The sequence below is a fragment of the Arachis ipaensis genome, chromosome B3 (assembly GCF_059453495.1).
Source record: "Arachis ipaensis isolate K30076 ecotype BB chromosome B3, ASM5945349v1, whole genome shotgun sequence".
In the NCBI taxonomy this organism is placed as follows: domain Eukaryota; kingdom Viridiplantae; phylum Streptophyta; class Magnoliopsida; order Fabales; family Fabaceae; genus Arachis; species Arachis ipaensis.
The window spans coordinates 31,096,529-31,111,496 of NC_142438.1; the positions used below are offsets into that span (position 1 = coordinate 31,096,529).

The 14,968-nt window shown below is 30.6% G+C and overlaps 1 protein-coding gene across 3 annotated transcripts; it reads left to right on the forward strand.

Annotated features, from left to right (window-relative positions):
• Nucleotides 1-1,994: 1,994 nt before the first annotated feature.
• On the forward strand, nt 1,995-8,094 carry LOC107630051 (disease resistance protein RPS2). 3 transcript variants are annotated; one of them, XM_016333072.3, is made up of 7 exons: nt 1,995-2,243; nt 2,745-5,522; nt 6,047-6,328; nt 6,443-7,208; nt 7,353-7,387; nt 7,469-7,621; nt 7,716-8,094. In XM_016333072.3, exons 2-6 carry the CDS (start codon nt 2,778-2,780, stop codon nt 7,499-7,501), a joined length of 3,861 nt encoding a protein of 1,286 aa, XP_016188558.1. In that variant the 5' UTR covers nt 1,995-2,243; nt 2,745-2,777; the 3' UTR covers nt 7,502-7,621; nt 7,716-8,094. The 3 variants fall into 3 exon arrangements, with proteins under 3 accessions (XP_016188558.1, XP_016188561.1, XP_088365055.1); XM_088508929.1 differs by lacking the exon at nt 1,995-2,243 and adding an exon at nt 2,360-2,491; XM_016333075.3 differs by lacking the exon at nt 7,353-7,387.
• Nucleotides 8,095-14,968: the final 6,874 nt, after the last annotated feature.

Consider the following 14,968-nt stretch of genomic DNA (forward strand, 5'->3'; position numbering starts at 1 on the left):
TTCCGTAATTAAGTTAGCTACAACAACGCCGGTCATTACTCATTTATTATTTGCTGATAATTGTATTATTTTTGTAGGGGCGTAAGAAGAGAAAATTTATCAACTCATTTAGATTATTAATAAATATACGGAGGCATCAGGACAAAGAATTAACACTAAGAAGTTCGGGCTGAATTTTGGAAGTCAGGTACCTATCCAAAGTAGGGTGAACATAGAAGAGATCACCGAAATAGCGTCGTGGAAGAAACTCGGGAGATATCTAGGATTGCCAGCGAGATGGAGAAGATTAAAGAATAGAGTTTTGGAGTGGATAGAAGAGAAGATACTAAATAAAATGCAAGGATGGAATGAGAAATTATTAAATCAAGTTAGAAAGGAGATTTTGATAAAAGCAGTAGACAAGCGATTCTAGTCTATGCCATGAGCGTTATTAAATTTCCTAAATCCTTCTACAAGAGAATTGAAACAGCGATTGTCAGATTCTTGTGGTCAAATAATGGGAAGGAAAGAAGCATTTATTGGAAGAGTTGGGCAAAATGATAAGGAATAAAAAATAATAGAGGCTTAAAATTTAAAGACTTAGAATGTCAAAACGTAGCACACTTGACTAAACAAGCATGGAGGCTATTAAAAGAGGAGGATGCAATATGAGTTTGGATATTGAAGACCATTTATTTTTCTAATTGAAGCCTATGGGAGACAGTAAAAGAAAGAAACACATCATGAATATAGAATAGCATATTGGAAGGAAGAGATTTTTTTAGAAGACAGGGTAGGTAGAGTGTAGGGAATGGAGTAGAGGTAGATATTTCGAAAGATAATTAGATAGTAAGAATAGAAAAACTGGCAAGGTGTGGAGATGGACGAATTAGAAGAGTGAGCGAGTTGATAATTAATATCTAAAATTTTAATAATTAAATACCTAAAATAAGTTAATTAAATAACAATAATTAATACCTAAAATATTAAAAAAAAAATTTAATAAATATCAGAAATAAAAATAAAAAAATGTAATAAATAATAATAAATATCATTATTATATAAAAAAAAGTACTTTTATTTGAGAGAAAAAAAATTCATGAAAATTTGATATTTTATTTTTATTAATTAAAAAAATTTAATTTTAATATATTAAGTAGATTAATAAGAATATAATAAAATAGAATCAAAATAATTATGATATAGATATAATATGAAATATTATAATTTTTAATAAATTTTTTCATATTTAATTATTAAACATTAATAAATTTAAACATTTAATAATAATACTTTTTAAAAATATTGTTGAGAAAAAAGACGTGTGCAAACTGATACTAAAATACTCTTCGTCAATATGCGTGACGTCAAAATATAATTTATTATTAAATAATATAATATAATAAAATTTATTGCATAAAAGATAATAAAACGAAATTATTTGTATGGTGACAATTAAGAAAGAAGAAATGGCATTAAAACTAAAAATAGAAACTATTTTAATCTAATAAAAGTTCGAAAGTATTATACACTTATCTGCAAATAAAATATCAACCACTAAATCAATAGTCAAGTATTTATTTACAAATATATATATTATTTATTTTATTTTTATATTTCAATAAGTGATTTAATAACTAATGTTTTAGTATACATATAGCACTAATAAATAAAAACTTAAAAACTAATAAAATTTATTATTTTTGACTAATATTTTTAGTTATTAATTTAATTTTTTTAATTTAATAATTTAATAATATTCCTTTAATTTATATTTTTAAATATTATTAACTAACTACTAACAAAAAAATAACTAATTTAAATTATCTATTCATCCACTTAAACAAATGTATCATGATTCACGAACAACAAAACAACCAAAAAAAAAAAAACTAATAAAAAACAATAAATTTTCCTGGACCTCTAATATTCTTAGTTTGAGAAAATAATAAAATTTGAGAGTCGAAGCATTTACCCTGTACTCAAACTATAAGCATGTAGCACGCGATATTATTATCGCTTAAATAATAATATCGAGTGCAGAGGAAGAGTTTCATTCTGAAACGTGTTGTAAAAAGAATTACGATAGAAGTTGTCGAAACAGTAAAATAAAGATAACGAAGTAAAATTGTCGTTGTCAATTCCTCACCTACTTCAGTCTCCTACTCCTTATGACGGTGGTCTTAGCATTAAAGCGTGGTACCTAAGTCCTAACTCGAGGAGCACGAGACGATTGCATTTTGATAATCAGAGCAAACTAATAGGTACGTTTCAAGATTAAGCCTTATTATTCATGAATTCTGGTGTTTAAGTTATTAACGCATACCATACTTTGAAGCTCTCTTTAAATTTTACCTCTAATTTAGTCAATTTGGTTCATGACCGATCAATCTAGAAGGATCTGAATGCTTATTAGTTTTGTTCTAGTGTTTGATACAATCTACAAGTATTCACCAATGCAATTTTATCTCTTCAGTAATACTCTAGATCACAATTATATTATTTCATTTAGGTGAGCTCATGTTTGAGATTTCTTGTGAGATCAAATATTTGGATAAGATTACAATTAAATAATACACGATTTATGGTTAAGAGTTAACTCATTTCAAGATTTCGCTAACAAGTTTTGATATAATTAAAGTACTTGAAATGTATATTTTACTGTTTGATAAATTACGGCAAGCTTCTAGCGCTATGTATGGTTCTCAGTGGTTGAATGCTCAGAACAAACAATTTTTCCTTAATTTGGTTCCATTCTTTTGCAGTCAAGGAATACACAATCAAGAAGCCTAACACGGATGGATACAATTGCTAGCATAGCATCAAATGTGGCTGTACCTGTTCTAAAACAACTTACTTATGTATTGCTGTACAACACTTATGTCACTAACCTTGAAAATGAGGTCCAGAAGTTGCAGCGGGAAGAGAAAGAAGTGAGGCACACTGTTGAAGCTGCCAAAAGGAATGGTGAGCAGGTTGAAGACACAGTGCGCAACTGGTTTACTCGAGTTCGTGCAGCAATAGAAGAGGCTCAAGCATTCCTTCGTCACGAAGAGCAAGAAAGAATTGGATGCTTAGATATATATTCTAAGTACACCTTGAGCCAGAAGGCAAGAAATTTGATGGATCATCTATCTGAGCTCAGGCAAGAGACATTTGACAAGGTTTCTTACCGTTGTGCTTTGAAATGCAATGTCAGTTCAGCTTCTAGAGGATATGAAGCCTTGGAATCTAGAACTGCAATGTTGAATGAGATCATGCAGGCCTTGAAGGATTCTGAGGCTTCCATGATTGGTGTGTATGGAATGGGTGGGGTGGGTAAGACTGCCCTGGTTAAGGAACTAGCATGGCAAGCCGAGAAGGGTGGTTCGTTTGATGTGGTCGTTGAGGCAACTGTGACAAGTGAACCAGATGTGAGGACTATTAGAGCTGAAATTGCTGATGGTTTGGGTCTGAAATTTGATGAGCTGACTGAGATGGGAAAAGCATGCCGGTTGCGGCAAAGGATTAGGCAAGAGCAAAGCATTCTTGTCATACTTGATGATGTTTGGGGAAAGCTTGACTTGACTGAGGTTGGTGTTCCTTCTGGTGAGGACCACAAAGGATGCAAATTGTTGGTGACATCCAGAGATCTTAATGTGTTGAATGCTATGTTGGGTGCGCAGAAGGTTTTTAGACTTGAAGTTCTGTCTGAGAGTGAGAGTTGGAACTTGTTTGAAAAGAAGGGAGGGGAAGCTGCTAAGGATGACAGCATTCAACGGATAGCGAAGAAAGTAGCCGAAAACTGCGCGGGTTTGCCCCTTTTGATAGTGACGGTGGCGGAGGCATTAAAGAATAAGGATTTCTATGCTTGGAAGGATGCATTGGAGCAGTTAACCAATTTTGATCTTGATGGATGTTCCTATTCCAAAGTGCATTCTGCTGTAGAGCAAAGCTATGAATATTTGGAAAGTCATGAACTCCAAACATTCTTCCTCCTTTTGGGTTCATTGGGAAATTATTATAGCACCAAAGATTTGTTAGTATATGGCTGGTGTTTGGGTCTGCATAAAAATGTTGATTCATTGGCAGACGGAAGAAACAGACTTTACAAATTAATAGACAACCTGAGAGCAGCGAGTTTATTGCTTGAAGGGGAAAGATATCAGGTTGAAGCTCTGCACATTGTTCGCATTGTGGCTGCTGCAATCGCATCCAGAACTAAACCTTTCTTTACTATGCAGAGAAACACTGAATTGAAAGAGTGGCCTAGAATGGATTTTCTTAAAAATTGTCAACATATTTTTTTGGATTGGTGTTATATCAATGAACTTCCAGAGAAGTTAGAATGTCCGACGTTGAAGATACTGCAACTCTGTAGTCAAGGTAACTATTTGAAACTTCCTGATAATTTCTTTGTTGAGATGAGAGAATTGAAGGTTCTAACTTTAGGAGGTCTGAATTGTACACCATCGCTTCCTTCGTCTCTTGGTCTCTTGACAAACCTCCAGGCATTGAATCTTTGTAAATGCATGTTGGAAGACATAGCTGTTGTTGGAGAGCTCAAAAACTTGGAGATTCTCAGCCTTGAAAAATCCGAGCTTATCGAAGAACTTCCTGCGGAAATAGGACAATTAATTCATCTAAGGTTTCTAGATTTGACTGATTGCTCAACACTAAGAGTTATACCCCACAACCTGATATCAAAACTGACTAGCTTGGAAGAGCTCCTTATAGAGAACTGCAATATTCAATGGGAGGTCCAGGGATGCAAAAACCAAGGCAATGATTCAAGTCTAAGTGAGCTTGGGAGTTTGCATAAACTAACAACTCTGAATATTCACATCAATGATGCATCAGTTTTCCCTAGAGACTTGCTTGCCCTTGGAAAATTACATAGTTACAATATTTCAATTGGGAATGGATGGAATTCGTTTGGGGTGGAGTCCGGGTTTTTCAAAGTTTCAAGAGTATTTAAGCTTAATCCAAGCATGGATCCAAGAATACTCATGGATTATGGGATCAAAATGCTGATGAATAGAGCTGAAGATTTGCATCTTGCTGAATTGAAGGGTGTCAGGGAAGTACTATATGAATTGAACGATGATGGATTCTCGCTGTTGAAGCATCTTAGTATCCAAAATTGTGATGATATGTGGAGCATTATTGGCCCGATCGAGTGGGCTCATCGTGATCATGCCTTCCCCAACTTGGAGTCATTGATTCTTCACAATCTGAGTAACCTGGAAAGGATATGTAGTGGCCCTCTTCCAGCACAGGCCTTTACCAAACTAAGGGTTGTCAAAATAAAAGGCTGTGATCAGATCGAGTTTGTTTTCCCACACTCCATGGTTGAACAGCTCTCTGAACTACTTGAAGTCGAAATTTGTGAATGCAAATTCATGACCAAGATTGTGGCTGAAAAGATAAAAGAGGATGACAGTGAAACTGACAAGATTCAGTTCCTTAAAATGCGTTCTCTCACACTTGAATGCTTACCTTCCCTCGTTAGTCTCTCTCCCGAGCCTTCTGTTAACAACACCATTCAACTTTTTACTGAAAAGGTAGAAAAATGCACTAATTCTTCTCTAGTAAACTTTTGACTAGAAGTCTAGAACATCTTATGCTTGTTAAGCTTGTGTTAGAAAATTTTATTGTCTATCTTTCTTGATACTTTTAAAGAGACACAGGACAATTAAAAAAACAGTAGCACATTCTAAACTGGAGTGAAGCAGTCTTCTTACTTCCACATTTTCAGTATATCTAATGAAGTCATATCACTGTTCTTGATGATATGTTTTTTTCCTGACGTAGATAGTTTCATCGTATAAAGCCATTAATTTAGCATAGAAGAACATATTGATTGCGAGTTCTTTAGGCTGAAACAAAAATATTTGATAAAGGAAAGGGGAAAATAATATTTGCCTCTTCTACATGATGAATGTGTGACATGAGATATTACTTGCTTTAACGGGATATATATTTAAAATTGTAACTTAGAACAGCATGGCACTGCTTTCTTTTGCCAGAGATAATCATACTATAAGTTCAAATTTCTTATGGCAATGATTATGTTTATACTTTATAGGTTGAATTTCCAAATTTAGAGAACCTGAAGTTGTGCTCAATCAATGTACACAAGATATGGGATGACAAACTTTCAGCACAAACTAGCTTTCAAAATTTGACAACTTTGACGGTAGATGGTTGTGAAAGGTTGGCATATCTTTTTTCATACCATGTGGCTGCAAGACTTGTCAACCTCCAGCATCTTTTAATTAATTCATGCAAATTAGTAGAGCATATATTTTCCCGAGATGGAAACACAGACAACGTTCGACTTGCTAGAAAGTCTGTTCCTACTGAAATGGTGAGCGTTTCTAAATGATTCAAGTTGTTCCTTTCTCTGTATCCTTTTCTTTTCTCATACGGCGTGTGTGTATTCAATCGTGAATCTGACATAAGTTATCAATGGCATATACAGGGTCCAATTTTCCCAAACTTGGAGACAGTTGTGATCTCTGAAATGGAAAGCTTAAAGTCAATATGGCCAAGTCAACTCCCTCAAAATTCCTTTAGTAAATTGAAAAAGATGGAAATCACATATTGTTCGAGCATCTTGAACGTGTTCCAGTCTCATGTACTAGACAAATTACTAAGTCTGGACTCATTGGATGTATGGTATTGCGATGCGCTGGAATTTGTATACGAAATAGAAGGTGGAATTAACGAAGTGGACATTCAGTTGAGAGCTTTATCTTTGGGCCATTTACCAAACTTGAAGCATTTAATGAATAAGGATCCTCAAGAGTGTGTAAGGTTTCAAAACCTATCTATGGTAAAGGTAACCACATGCAAAAGCTTGAAGCATGTATTTCCACTTTCTATGGCAAAAGATCTTCTGCAACTCGGGGTCCTTGAGATAAGCGATTGTGGGGTCGAGGAAATTATAGGAAATGAACATGGAGGAGGGGAAGAGCAAGAGTCACCTCTTGGGCTTGTCTTCCCAAAATTAGCCTGCATAAAACTTTTGAATTTGCCGGAACTTCGATGGTTTTGTAACGAAAATCACTACTTCAGATTTCCATTATTGAATCAATTATACTTGGTGGAGTGTCCAGCAATGGAGACATTCTCGCATGGTATCTTAAGGGCATCAATCCTCAGGAGGATATATTTGAACGAGAAAGGAGATCAATCGCACTGGGAAGGTGACTTGAATACTACGATAAGGAAAATTTTCACCAAAGGTATATCTAATCTGAATTCGTGATTTCTCTGGAGAAATGCATGCATCGTTTTGGAGCACAATTAATGCTTCCTAGAGGAGTAATTATAATCACATTCTTAATTTTGAATATAATGAGTGGTTGTTCTCATTCTCTCTCTTTCAGAGTCTCTTGAAGTACGCATTAAATGTGCTAAAAGAGTATGCAAGTCTTTCTCTTAATTCTTAATTTTTCCCTAGAATGCATTTGTTATGTGATACGTTATGTTTCTGTGATTATAGAGATTTAAACCAAAGCGATTCATAGATGTGTGAAGGGCTACGTCCATCACCAGCGGCGGCCTCTCCCTTGGACGAGAAGTAACTCGCACTCTACTTTCTGTCCTTCTCATCTGGTCTCATCTCTACCCTAATCCTCAAATTGAATTCAAAGAGGTAAACAATCTTTCTGGATTTTGGTGGTATTATTTTGTGAACTTTGTAGTTACTTGGTGTTTGTTCTGCTGAATTTTTTATTCAATTGTTGCAGATGTTTGTTTTGAAGTGGGTGTTTTGAGCAGCGGCGGTGGCGGGAACAGACAAGAGAGAAGGGGGTGTTTCGAGCAGCGGCGGCAGGGGCTAGAATGAGAGGTGAGAGGTGAGAGGTTAGAGAGAAAGAGGAAGGTGAGAGATTAGAGAGAGAAAACAATTTCGAAATGAATGAGAAGAGGGTTCGTGGTTCAAATTTAGGGCACGATTACCGTTGAATTTATTGGCGGATTAATTCAACGGTAACATGGTGCGTGTAACCAAAATGCATTAATCCGACGGTAACATGGTGCATGTAACCAAAATGTAACGTTTCACTAAACAAGGTTCAGCGTCGGATTTATTCGCTGGTATATCCAACGATAGCCAGCGTGCCAAAATTTCTTTTTTTCCTCCAAATTTTATCGTCGGAACATCAACTCTGACAGTAATACTTTAGGGTGACGAATTTATTGCTAAATTCGACAGTACATAAAATTTGCTGCTAACGTCCGACGCTAAATCCAACGATTTTCTCAGCGTTTTTTTTATTTTGTAGTGAGAGCCGAGTTTTTGAGAGAAAAAGAGTGCATTTCTGCCAAGCTCATACATTTTCTAACAAGAATTCAAGGTGTTCTTTCATAGCTTTTGGTTGGTTCTTCAAGGATTCAAGCCTTCCAAGTCCAATTCCTTGTTCTTTCTTTGATTTTTCTTGTTCTTCCATACAAATTTCAACAAAGGTAACCATCACTCTTCACCTTTCTTTTTTTAGTTTTGAACCTAAAACTAAGGGGTTATGTTGCTCTTTTTCATGTCTAAAAAATCACTCGTGAATGCCTTAAGGGAGCACGCCAAAAAGCACTCAAAATTCAAGTTCTAAGTGGGTGAAATTCATCACTTTTTTAGCACCATGATTCGGCCAAGAGGACTTAATTTTCATTACTTGTCTTTTTGCTTTTGTTTAGGTGATTCTTGGTGTTTAAAGTGTTTAATGACTGATTTGAACAAGAGATAAGAGTTAGGATTAGTTAGATTATCTTCATGCTTGATTTTGTGTGCATATGAGCCATTTTATGATGATCTTGTGCATAAAAACTTATTCTGGAAATTGTATGATGCACAGTTGTTTTTGGCTTGATATATATGTGAAATATAATTTTTTTTATGCGTATGTTTCTTATACATAAGGGCCAAAAAGTTGCAGTAATTGACATTTAAGTTTTAAGTTTTAAAAGTCACTAAAAAGTGAAGAACAACATGGAAAAATGCCTTGGAAATTCAGCCATGAAATAGCGTAAAAAGTATTGAATAAGAAGGTTAAAAAGAGGTTAGAAATCAGGTTTTAGTTCTTTGAAATTAGTATGATGCAACACAAGGGGTAATTCAGTCATTAAGGAGAACAGAGGGGTAAAATGTAACTAAAACAAGTTAGGCTTAAAATTGTGATCTTAGTAGTCTTAAAGGGTAAAATTATAATTATATGAAAGAGTCGGGTTAAAATTGTAATTAAGATAAAGTTTTAAGTTTAAATAAAAACTTTAGTAAAATTTTAGGTTGAAGTGGAAATATGATAATTAGTAAGATAAGCATAAGAAGTTAAGGGTAAAATAGTCTTTTTGTGTCATTAAGAATAAAATTGGTATTAATTAAAAGTGTTAGGAATAAATTGATAAATGAGAAGTCATAAAGTCAATTCGATAATTTGGTACTATATAAGAATAAAAAATATTACTTAAAACACTTAGGGTATAATAGTAATCTTGGAATAAAATAAGACATAAAAACAGTTAATTAACTTATTAGAGGATAAAATAGTCTTTTTGATAAAATATAAGAATAAAGTGGTAATGTAACAATCTTATAAGTAAGAGTGTCTTTACAAAACGTAAGAAAAATAACTAAGAAAAGATTTAATGAAAAAGAGCAAAATAGAAATTTTATAAAAAGACTAAAGGCAAAAATGCCCCTTAGTAAAAGCGAGGGTGCCATGGTAATTATGTTAAAAGATTGAGAACAAAATGATTTCACATTGAAAAACAAACAAGGTATTATAGGAAGAAAATGTCAGAGACTTAAGATTTCAGAATGTACACCTTTTCAGATTATATGCTTGGTAAGGGTAGCAGCTGCGTCTCTCTTGTCCACTGCTTGATTGAGATTGATGGTGAAGACACCAATCAGAATGGACACTATTTCTTCAACTGTTAGCATACTATGGCGTTAAATTCTGTGACGATTGTCGGTTTCCAAAATGTATGTAGCTATGCCCATTAGGCACGTATGCAAAACTTACAGAGTTGGAAAAATCATATTCGGGCATAATCTCGGGTAACGTCATATTGCGAATAATCAATCGACACGTGAGCTCGTGGCCTGCATAGAAACAAGCATGCATCATACTTAGTTACTGCATTTCTCTGTGTTTGTGACTGCATCCTTGTACTTGTGATTGTTATTCTACTATATAATCGTACTTGTACTTGTTTGCGTGACTTACCTAGGTAACTGTGTGAATTCCTAGAGTTAGGCTGTGGACTCCTTAGGTTTCCTATGTAGTCCCTTGCTAGGAACCTTAGGTTCTCATCCCCTTTACCTCCCACGTTTCGCAAATGGGGACAAACGTGATATTCTATGAGTATCCAGAAATTGGGACAATATGTGGACCTAGTGACGGAAAGCAGTAGAGGAGGTTAGTAGCAGTAATATCACATGCATATCTGAGTGACTTTCTATGTCAGTGGATGAGATCTTCCGGTCAGCATCTATCATTAGTTTAGTAGTATTTTGCTCTCGTCTTGTATAGACTTTTAGAGGGTTAATATCTCTTATATATAATTATATAAGTTAGATAGGTTTCACTGTAGGATGGCTCTTATGTGAGCCGAAACCTAATATCATAAATCATAGAGTATATATATATATATATATAAAGTTTCCGGTAGTCAGAATACTAATGGCTAAAGATGGCTAAGAGTTGACTTTCAAATAAATTAGTGACACTTGTTGGGTTTGGTTTTACAACTTTCCAATATTCTAAAGGGTTAAGTGAGTGTGCAACAATTACTAGGAAGTTATCTTGTGGATAGAATTGTCATTTGAAATTACTTTATGTGTTGTTGGGTCTTGGACAAAAATATTATTGGGCCATTATACAAAATAAAATCAAAACTGTTCAAGTATAAGGTTCAATAATTTTTTTTGGCACGATTGTAAAATAAAGTTTTGTTTCTTCAATAATTTGTTCCTTAATTTGTTTGTACTTCGCTAAAAAAAAATAACCGTAAAAAAATATTATGATACCCTAAAAATTTTATTAAGAGAACAAAATTAATATTTTTTACGAGATATATTTGTAAGCTTTATTTTTATATTTGTTTAAAATTTTGTTGGATTGTGGGAGTGTTTGTTTTTTTTTAATAATTATACAAAAAATAATAATAAATTAATATAAATATATTAACATTTGTAAAATTAAGTATATTAATAAAATTTTAATAACTTAATTAATATATCAAAAAATTTAATAATTAAAAAGTATCTTCTTGCTATTTTAATATATTGACAATATTATTTATAATATGTTTAATAATAGTGTCTTCGTAAATATTTTATACCATTATATTTTCTTGGTTATCTTTTGTATAATATAAAAAAAAAGTACATGTCAATATATAATTGTGTAAGAGAGATAAAAAAACATAAATTTAAAAAAAAAACCAAAATTCAAACTAAACGATCACAATTTTTTTTTTTAAATTTAGGTTCAAATAATAAAATCTCTTTCTCTTTGTAAATTAATCATTCAGTAAATTTTTGTGATTTGATTGCAGAATTGATGATTCTGTGTAAAATTTACAGTAGAAGTTTTTTTCAATAAATTTAACCATTTCATACAAGACTAAAACTTCACTAAATATAGGATTATACTATGTGTATACTAAAATTAGTCACTAAAGTCTGCCACCAATATGAAATACATATTAAAATATAAATACACATTTATTATCTATTATATACTACTAATTTTACAACCAAAATGTGTCACATGTCACTTTTTTATTGCAATTAAAATATTTTTTTTTTCAAAATTAAAGAATTCTTCCCTCCTCTTCCACCCTTTCTCTATCTCTTTTATATATCATTATTAATTATTAATTATAAATTTGACAATCAAAATATACAACATGACATTCTCTAATTACATTCAAATAAAATTAAAATTTTAAAATTGAATATAGCTATATTATATATTGTATTTATATATTACTAATTAATTTAATAACTAAAATGTGTCATATGACACTCTCTTATTAAAATTTAGAGAAAATATTTTCTTCCAAAAATTATTAAACCTCCTTCTTACATTCTCTTATCTATCTCTCTTTTTTTCTGTTTCTCTCTGTCATTCGCACTCTATATATAATTTATATTTTATATTAGTAATTTGACAAATCAAAATATGCCGCCAAATATTCTTTTATTGTAATAAAATAAAATTTTTCTTTAGCTTCCAAAATTAACAATAAGTTTTTTAGTATTTCATATAAAAGAGTTTAATTTTTTAATAATAATTAATTTTAACATTCGTTATCTAAAATTTGAAAGAATTTAATTTGTATACTCTTATATTTGATGATATGTTAAGTTTGTTGTACAAATAAAAATAATTAATTTTTATGCTTGTTATTTAAAAATAATATTTGTTACTCTATATATATAAAAATATAATTAGATATTAGTATAAAAAAATTTATATCAATTCTAACTTTTAATCACAATATTAGTATTCTTTTTAAATTATATACAATAAATATTTGAAAAAAAATGAAAACATATATTAGAAAGATAAGTAGTAAAAATTTAAAGCTAAATAAAAAAATATGTATATAATAAGATTTTTTATTTAAATTATATTATGTTGTTAATTTTATTTTTTATAGAACAAAATGATAGAGAAAAATAGAGAATGAGAGAAAAGAGAGAGAAAGATAAAAAAGAAGAATGGGAGTAGAAGTTTGTTAATTTTGGAAGCTAAAAATTTTTTATTTTAATTACAATAAAAGAATATTTGGTGGCACATTTTGATTTGTCAAATTTCTAATATAAAATATAAATTATATATAGATTGCGAAGAATAGAGAGAAATAGAAAAAAAAAGAAGTAGATAAGAGAATGTAAGAAGGAGAGAATAGAGAGAAATAGAAAAAAAAGAAGTAGATAAGAGAATGTAAGAAGGAGATTTAATAATTTCGGAGGAAAATATTTTCTTTAAATTTTAATAAAGAGTGTCATGTGACATATTTTAGTTATTAAATTAGTTAGTAGTATATAAATATAATATATAATATAGCTATATTCAATTTTAAAATTTTAATTTTGTTTGAATGTAATTAGAGAATGCCATATTGTATATTTTGATTGTCAAATTTGTAATTAGTAATTGATAATGATATATATATAAGAGAGATAAAGTGAGTGAAGGAATGAGAGAGATAGAGAAAGGGAGAGAGAGGAGAGAACTCTTTAATTTTAGAGAAAAAATTTAATTTTAATTACAATAAAAAGTGACATGTGGCATATTTTAGTTGTAAAACCAGTAGTATAAATAGATAATAAATGTGTATTTATATTTTAACATATATTTTATACTGGTAACTGACTTTAATGTTTATAACATATATTTTACAAATGTTAATATATTTATATTAATTCATTATTATTTTTTTGTATAATTATTAAAAAAAAACGAACACTCTCACAATCCAACAATTTTTTAAACAAACATAAAAAATAAAGCTTACAAATATATCTCGTAAAAAAATACTAATTTTGTTCCCTTAATAAAATTTTTAGGGTATCATAATAATTTTTTAAGGTTATTTTTTTTAGAGAAATACAAACAAATTAAGGAATAAATTATTGAAAAAATAAATTTTATTTTACAATCGTGCCAAAAAAATTATTAGACCTTATACTTAAGTAGTTTTGATTTTATTTTGTATAATGGTCTAATAATATTTTTATTCAAGACCCAACAATACATAAGGTAACCTCAAATGACAATTCTATTCACAAATAATTTTTTAATAATTATTGTTCAAAATATTGAAAAATTGTGAAACCAAATCTACAGGTGTCATTATTTTATTTAAAGGTCAATTCTTGACCATCTTTAACTATTAATATTCTGATCACTAGAAACTTCACATATATATGTATATAAGCTGTCGAATGTCGATCTACTCTCTAAACTGAGTCTATTCAAAATTCATGACACTTAAAATACTTTATATATATATATATATATATATATATATATATATAAAAGCTGTCGAATGTCCATGTACTCTTTAAACCGAGTCTATTCAAAGTTTATATGACACTACTTTTTGTTTATATACTGTATATTTTGAATTGTCTAGACTTATCTTTTTATATTTAACTAACACATGATCTTGATAAGTGATAGAGACTCATATTTATATGTTTAATATATTTAATTTAAAATCTCTAAAATAAATCGAATAGTAACACTTAACTATTAGAGTATTAGTATTAATCATGACGTGCTAAAAATTAAATCGTTACATAAATTATTTTAAAATTATGCCTTTCTTTCAGTTAAACAAAGGGATACAAATAAAGGACTTTTGCTCTCTAGTATTTTGCATTGCATTGTACTCAAATACGAAAAATATGTAGTTTTTAATTGTTAAAATAAGTGTGGATTTTTAAAATAGCAACACCCTTATTATTATATGTGAAGGCGAAAGAGATGTAATATCATGTGACATATATATACTTGCTAATAACATGTGGTATCACTTAAGTATATGGTTATATTAAAAATGGCACTCTAGTTAATATTGAGAAAATAGTATAATAGTAATCTTAGATCATTTTGACGCATTAGGAAGAGATTACAAGAGTATCTTGTCAAAATTGATTAAGTGGGATACGAATTGAGGGAGATCTAAAAAGATTTTGATTGAATTGTCTATTAAGGGATCTAAGCATAAATATAATTAATTTATACATGATTTATGATAGAAAGTAATAGCATAATATAATCTATGTAGAAGATCCTAACTAGTGGGACAAAATTTTATTGTTGCATATTAAACTGATTAGCATATAATGAGGATATATTTTTCCAATGAAAATAGTAAATAATTAAAGAGATTGGTATACCTTTTATTGTTTCATCTTCCTTCCTTTCGCATGAAAGTTACCGAATTAAATTTTAAAATGCCTTGATATTAGTGTGGTGCACTA

Excerpts from the sequence above, each read along its gene's own strand:
- LOC107630051 (XM_016333072.3), top strand. The coding sequence starts at position 2,778 with ATGGATACAATTGCTAGCATAGCATCAAATGTGGCTGTACCTGTTCTA. Across the intron at positions 7,209-7,352 it reads AAGGAAAATTTTCACCAAAG|AGTCTCTTGAAGTACGCATT; the intron begins GTATATCTAATC and ends TCTCTCTTTCAG. Across the intron at positions 7,388-7,468 it reads GCATTAAATGTGCTAAAAGA|AGATTTAAACCAAAGCGATT; the intron begins GTATGCAAGTCT and ends CTGTGATTATAG.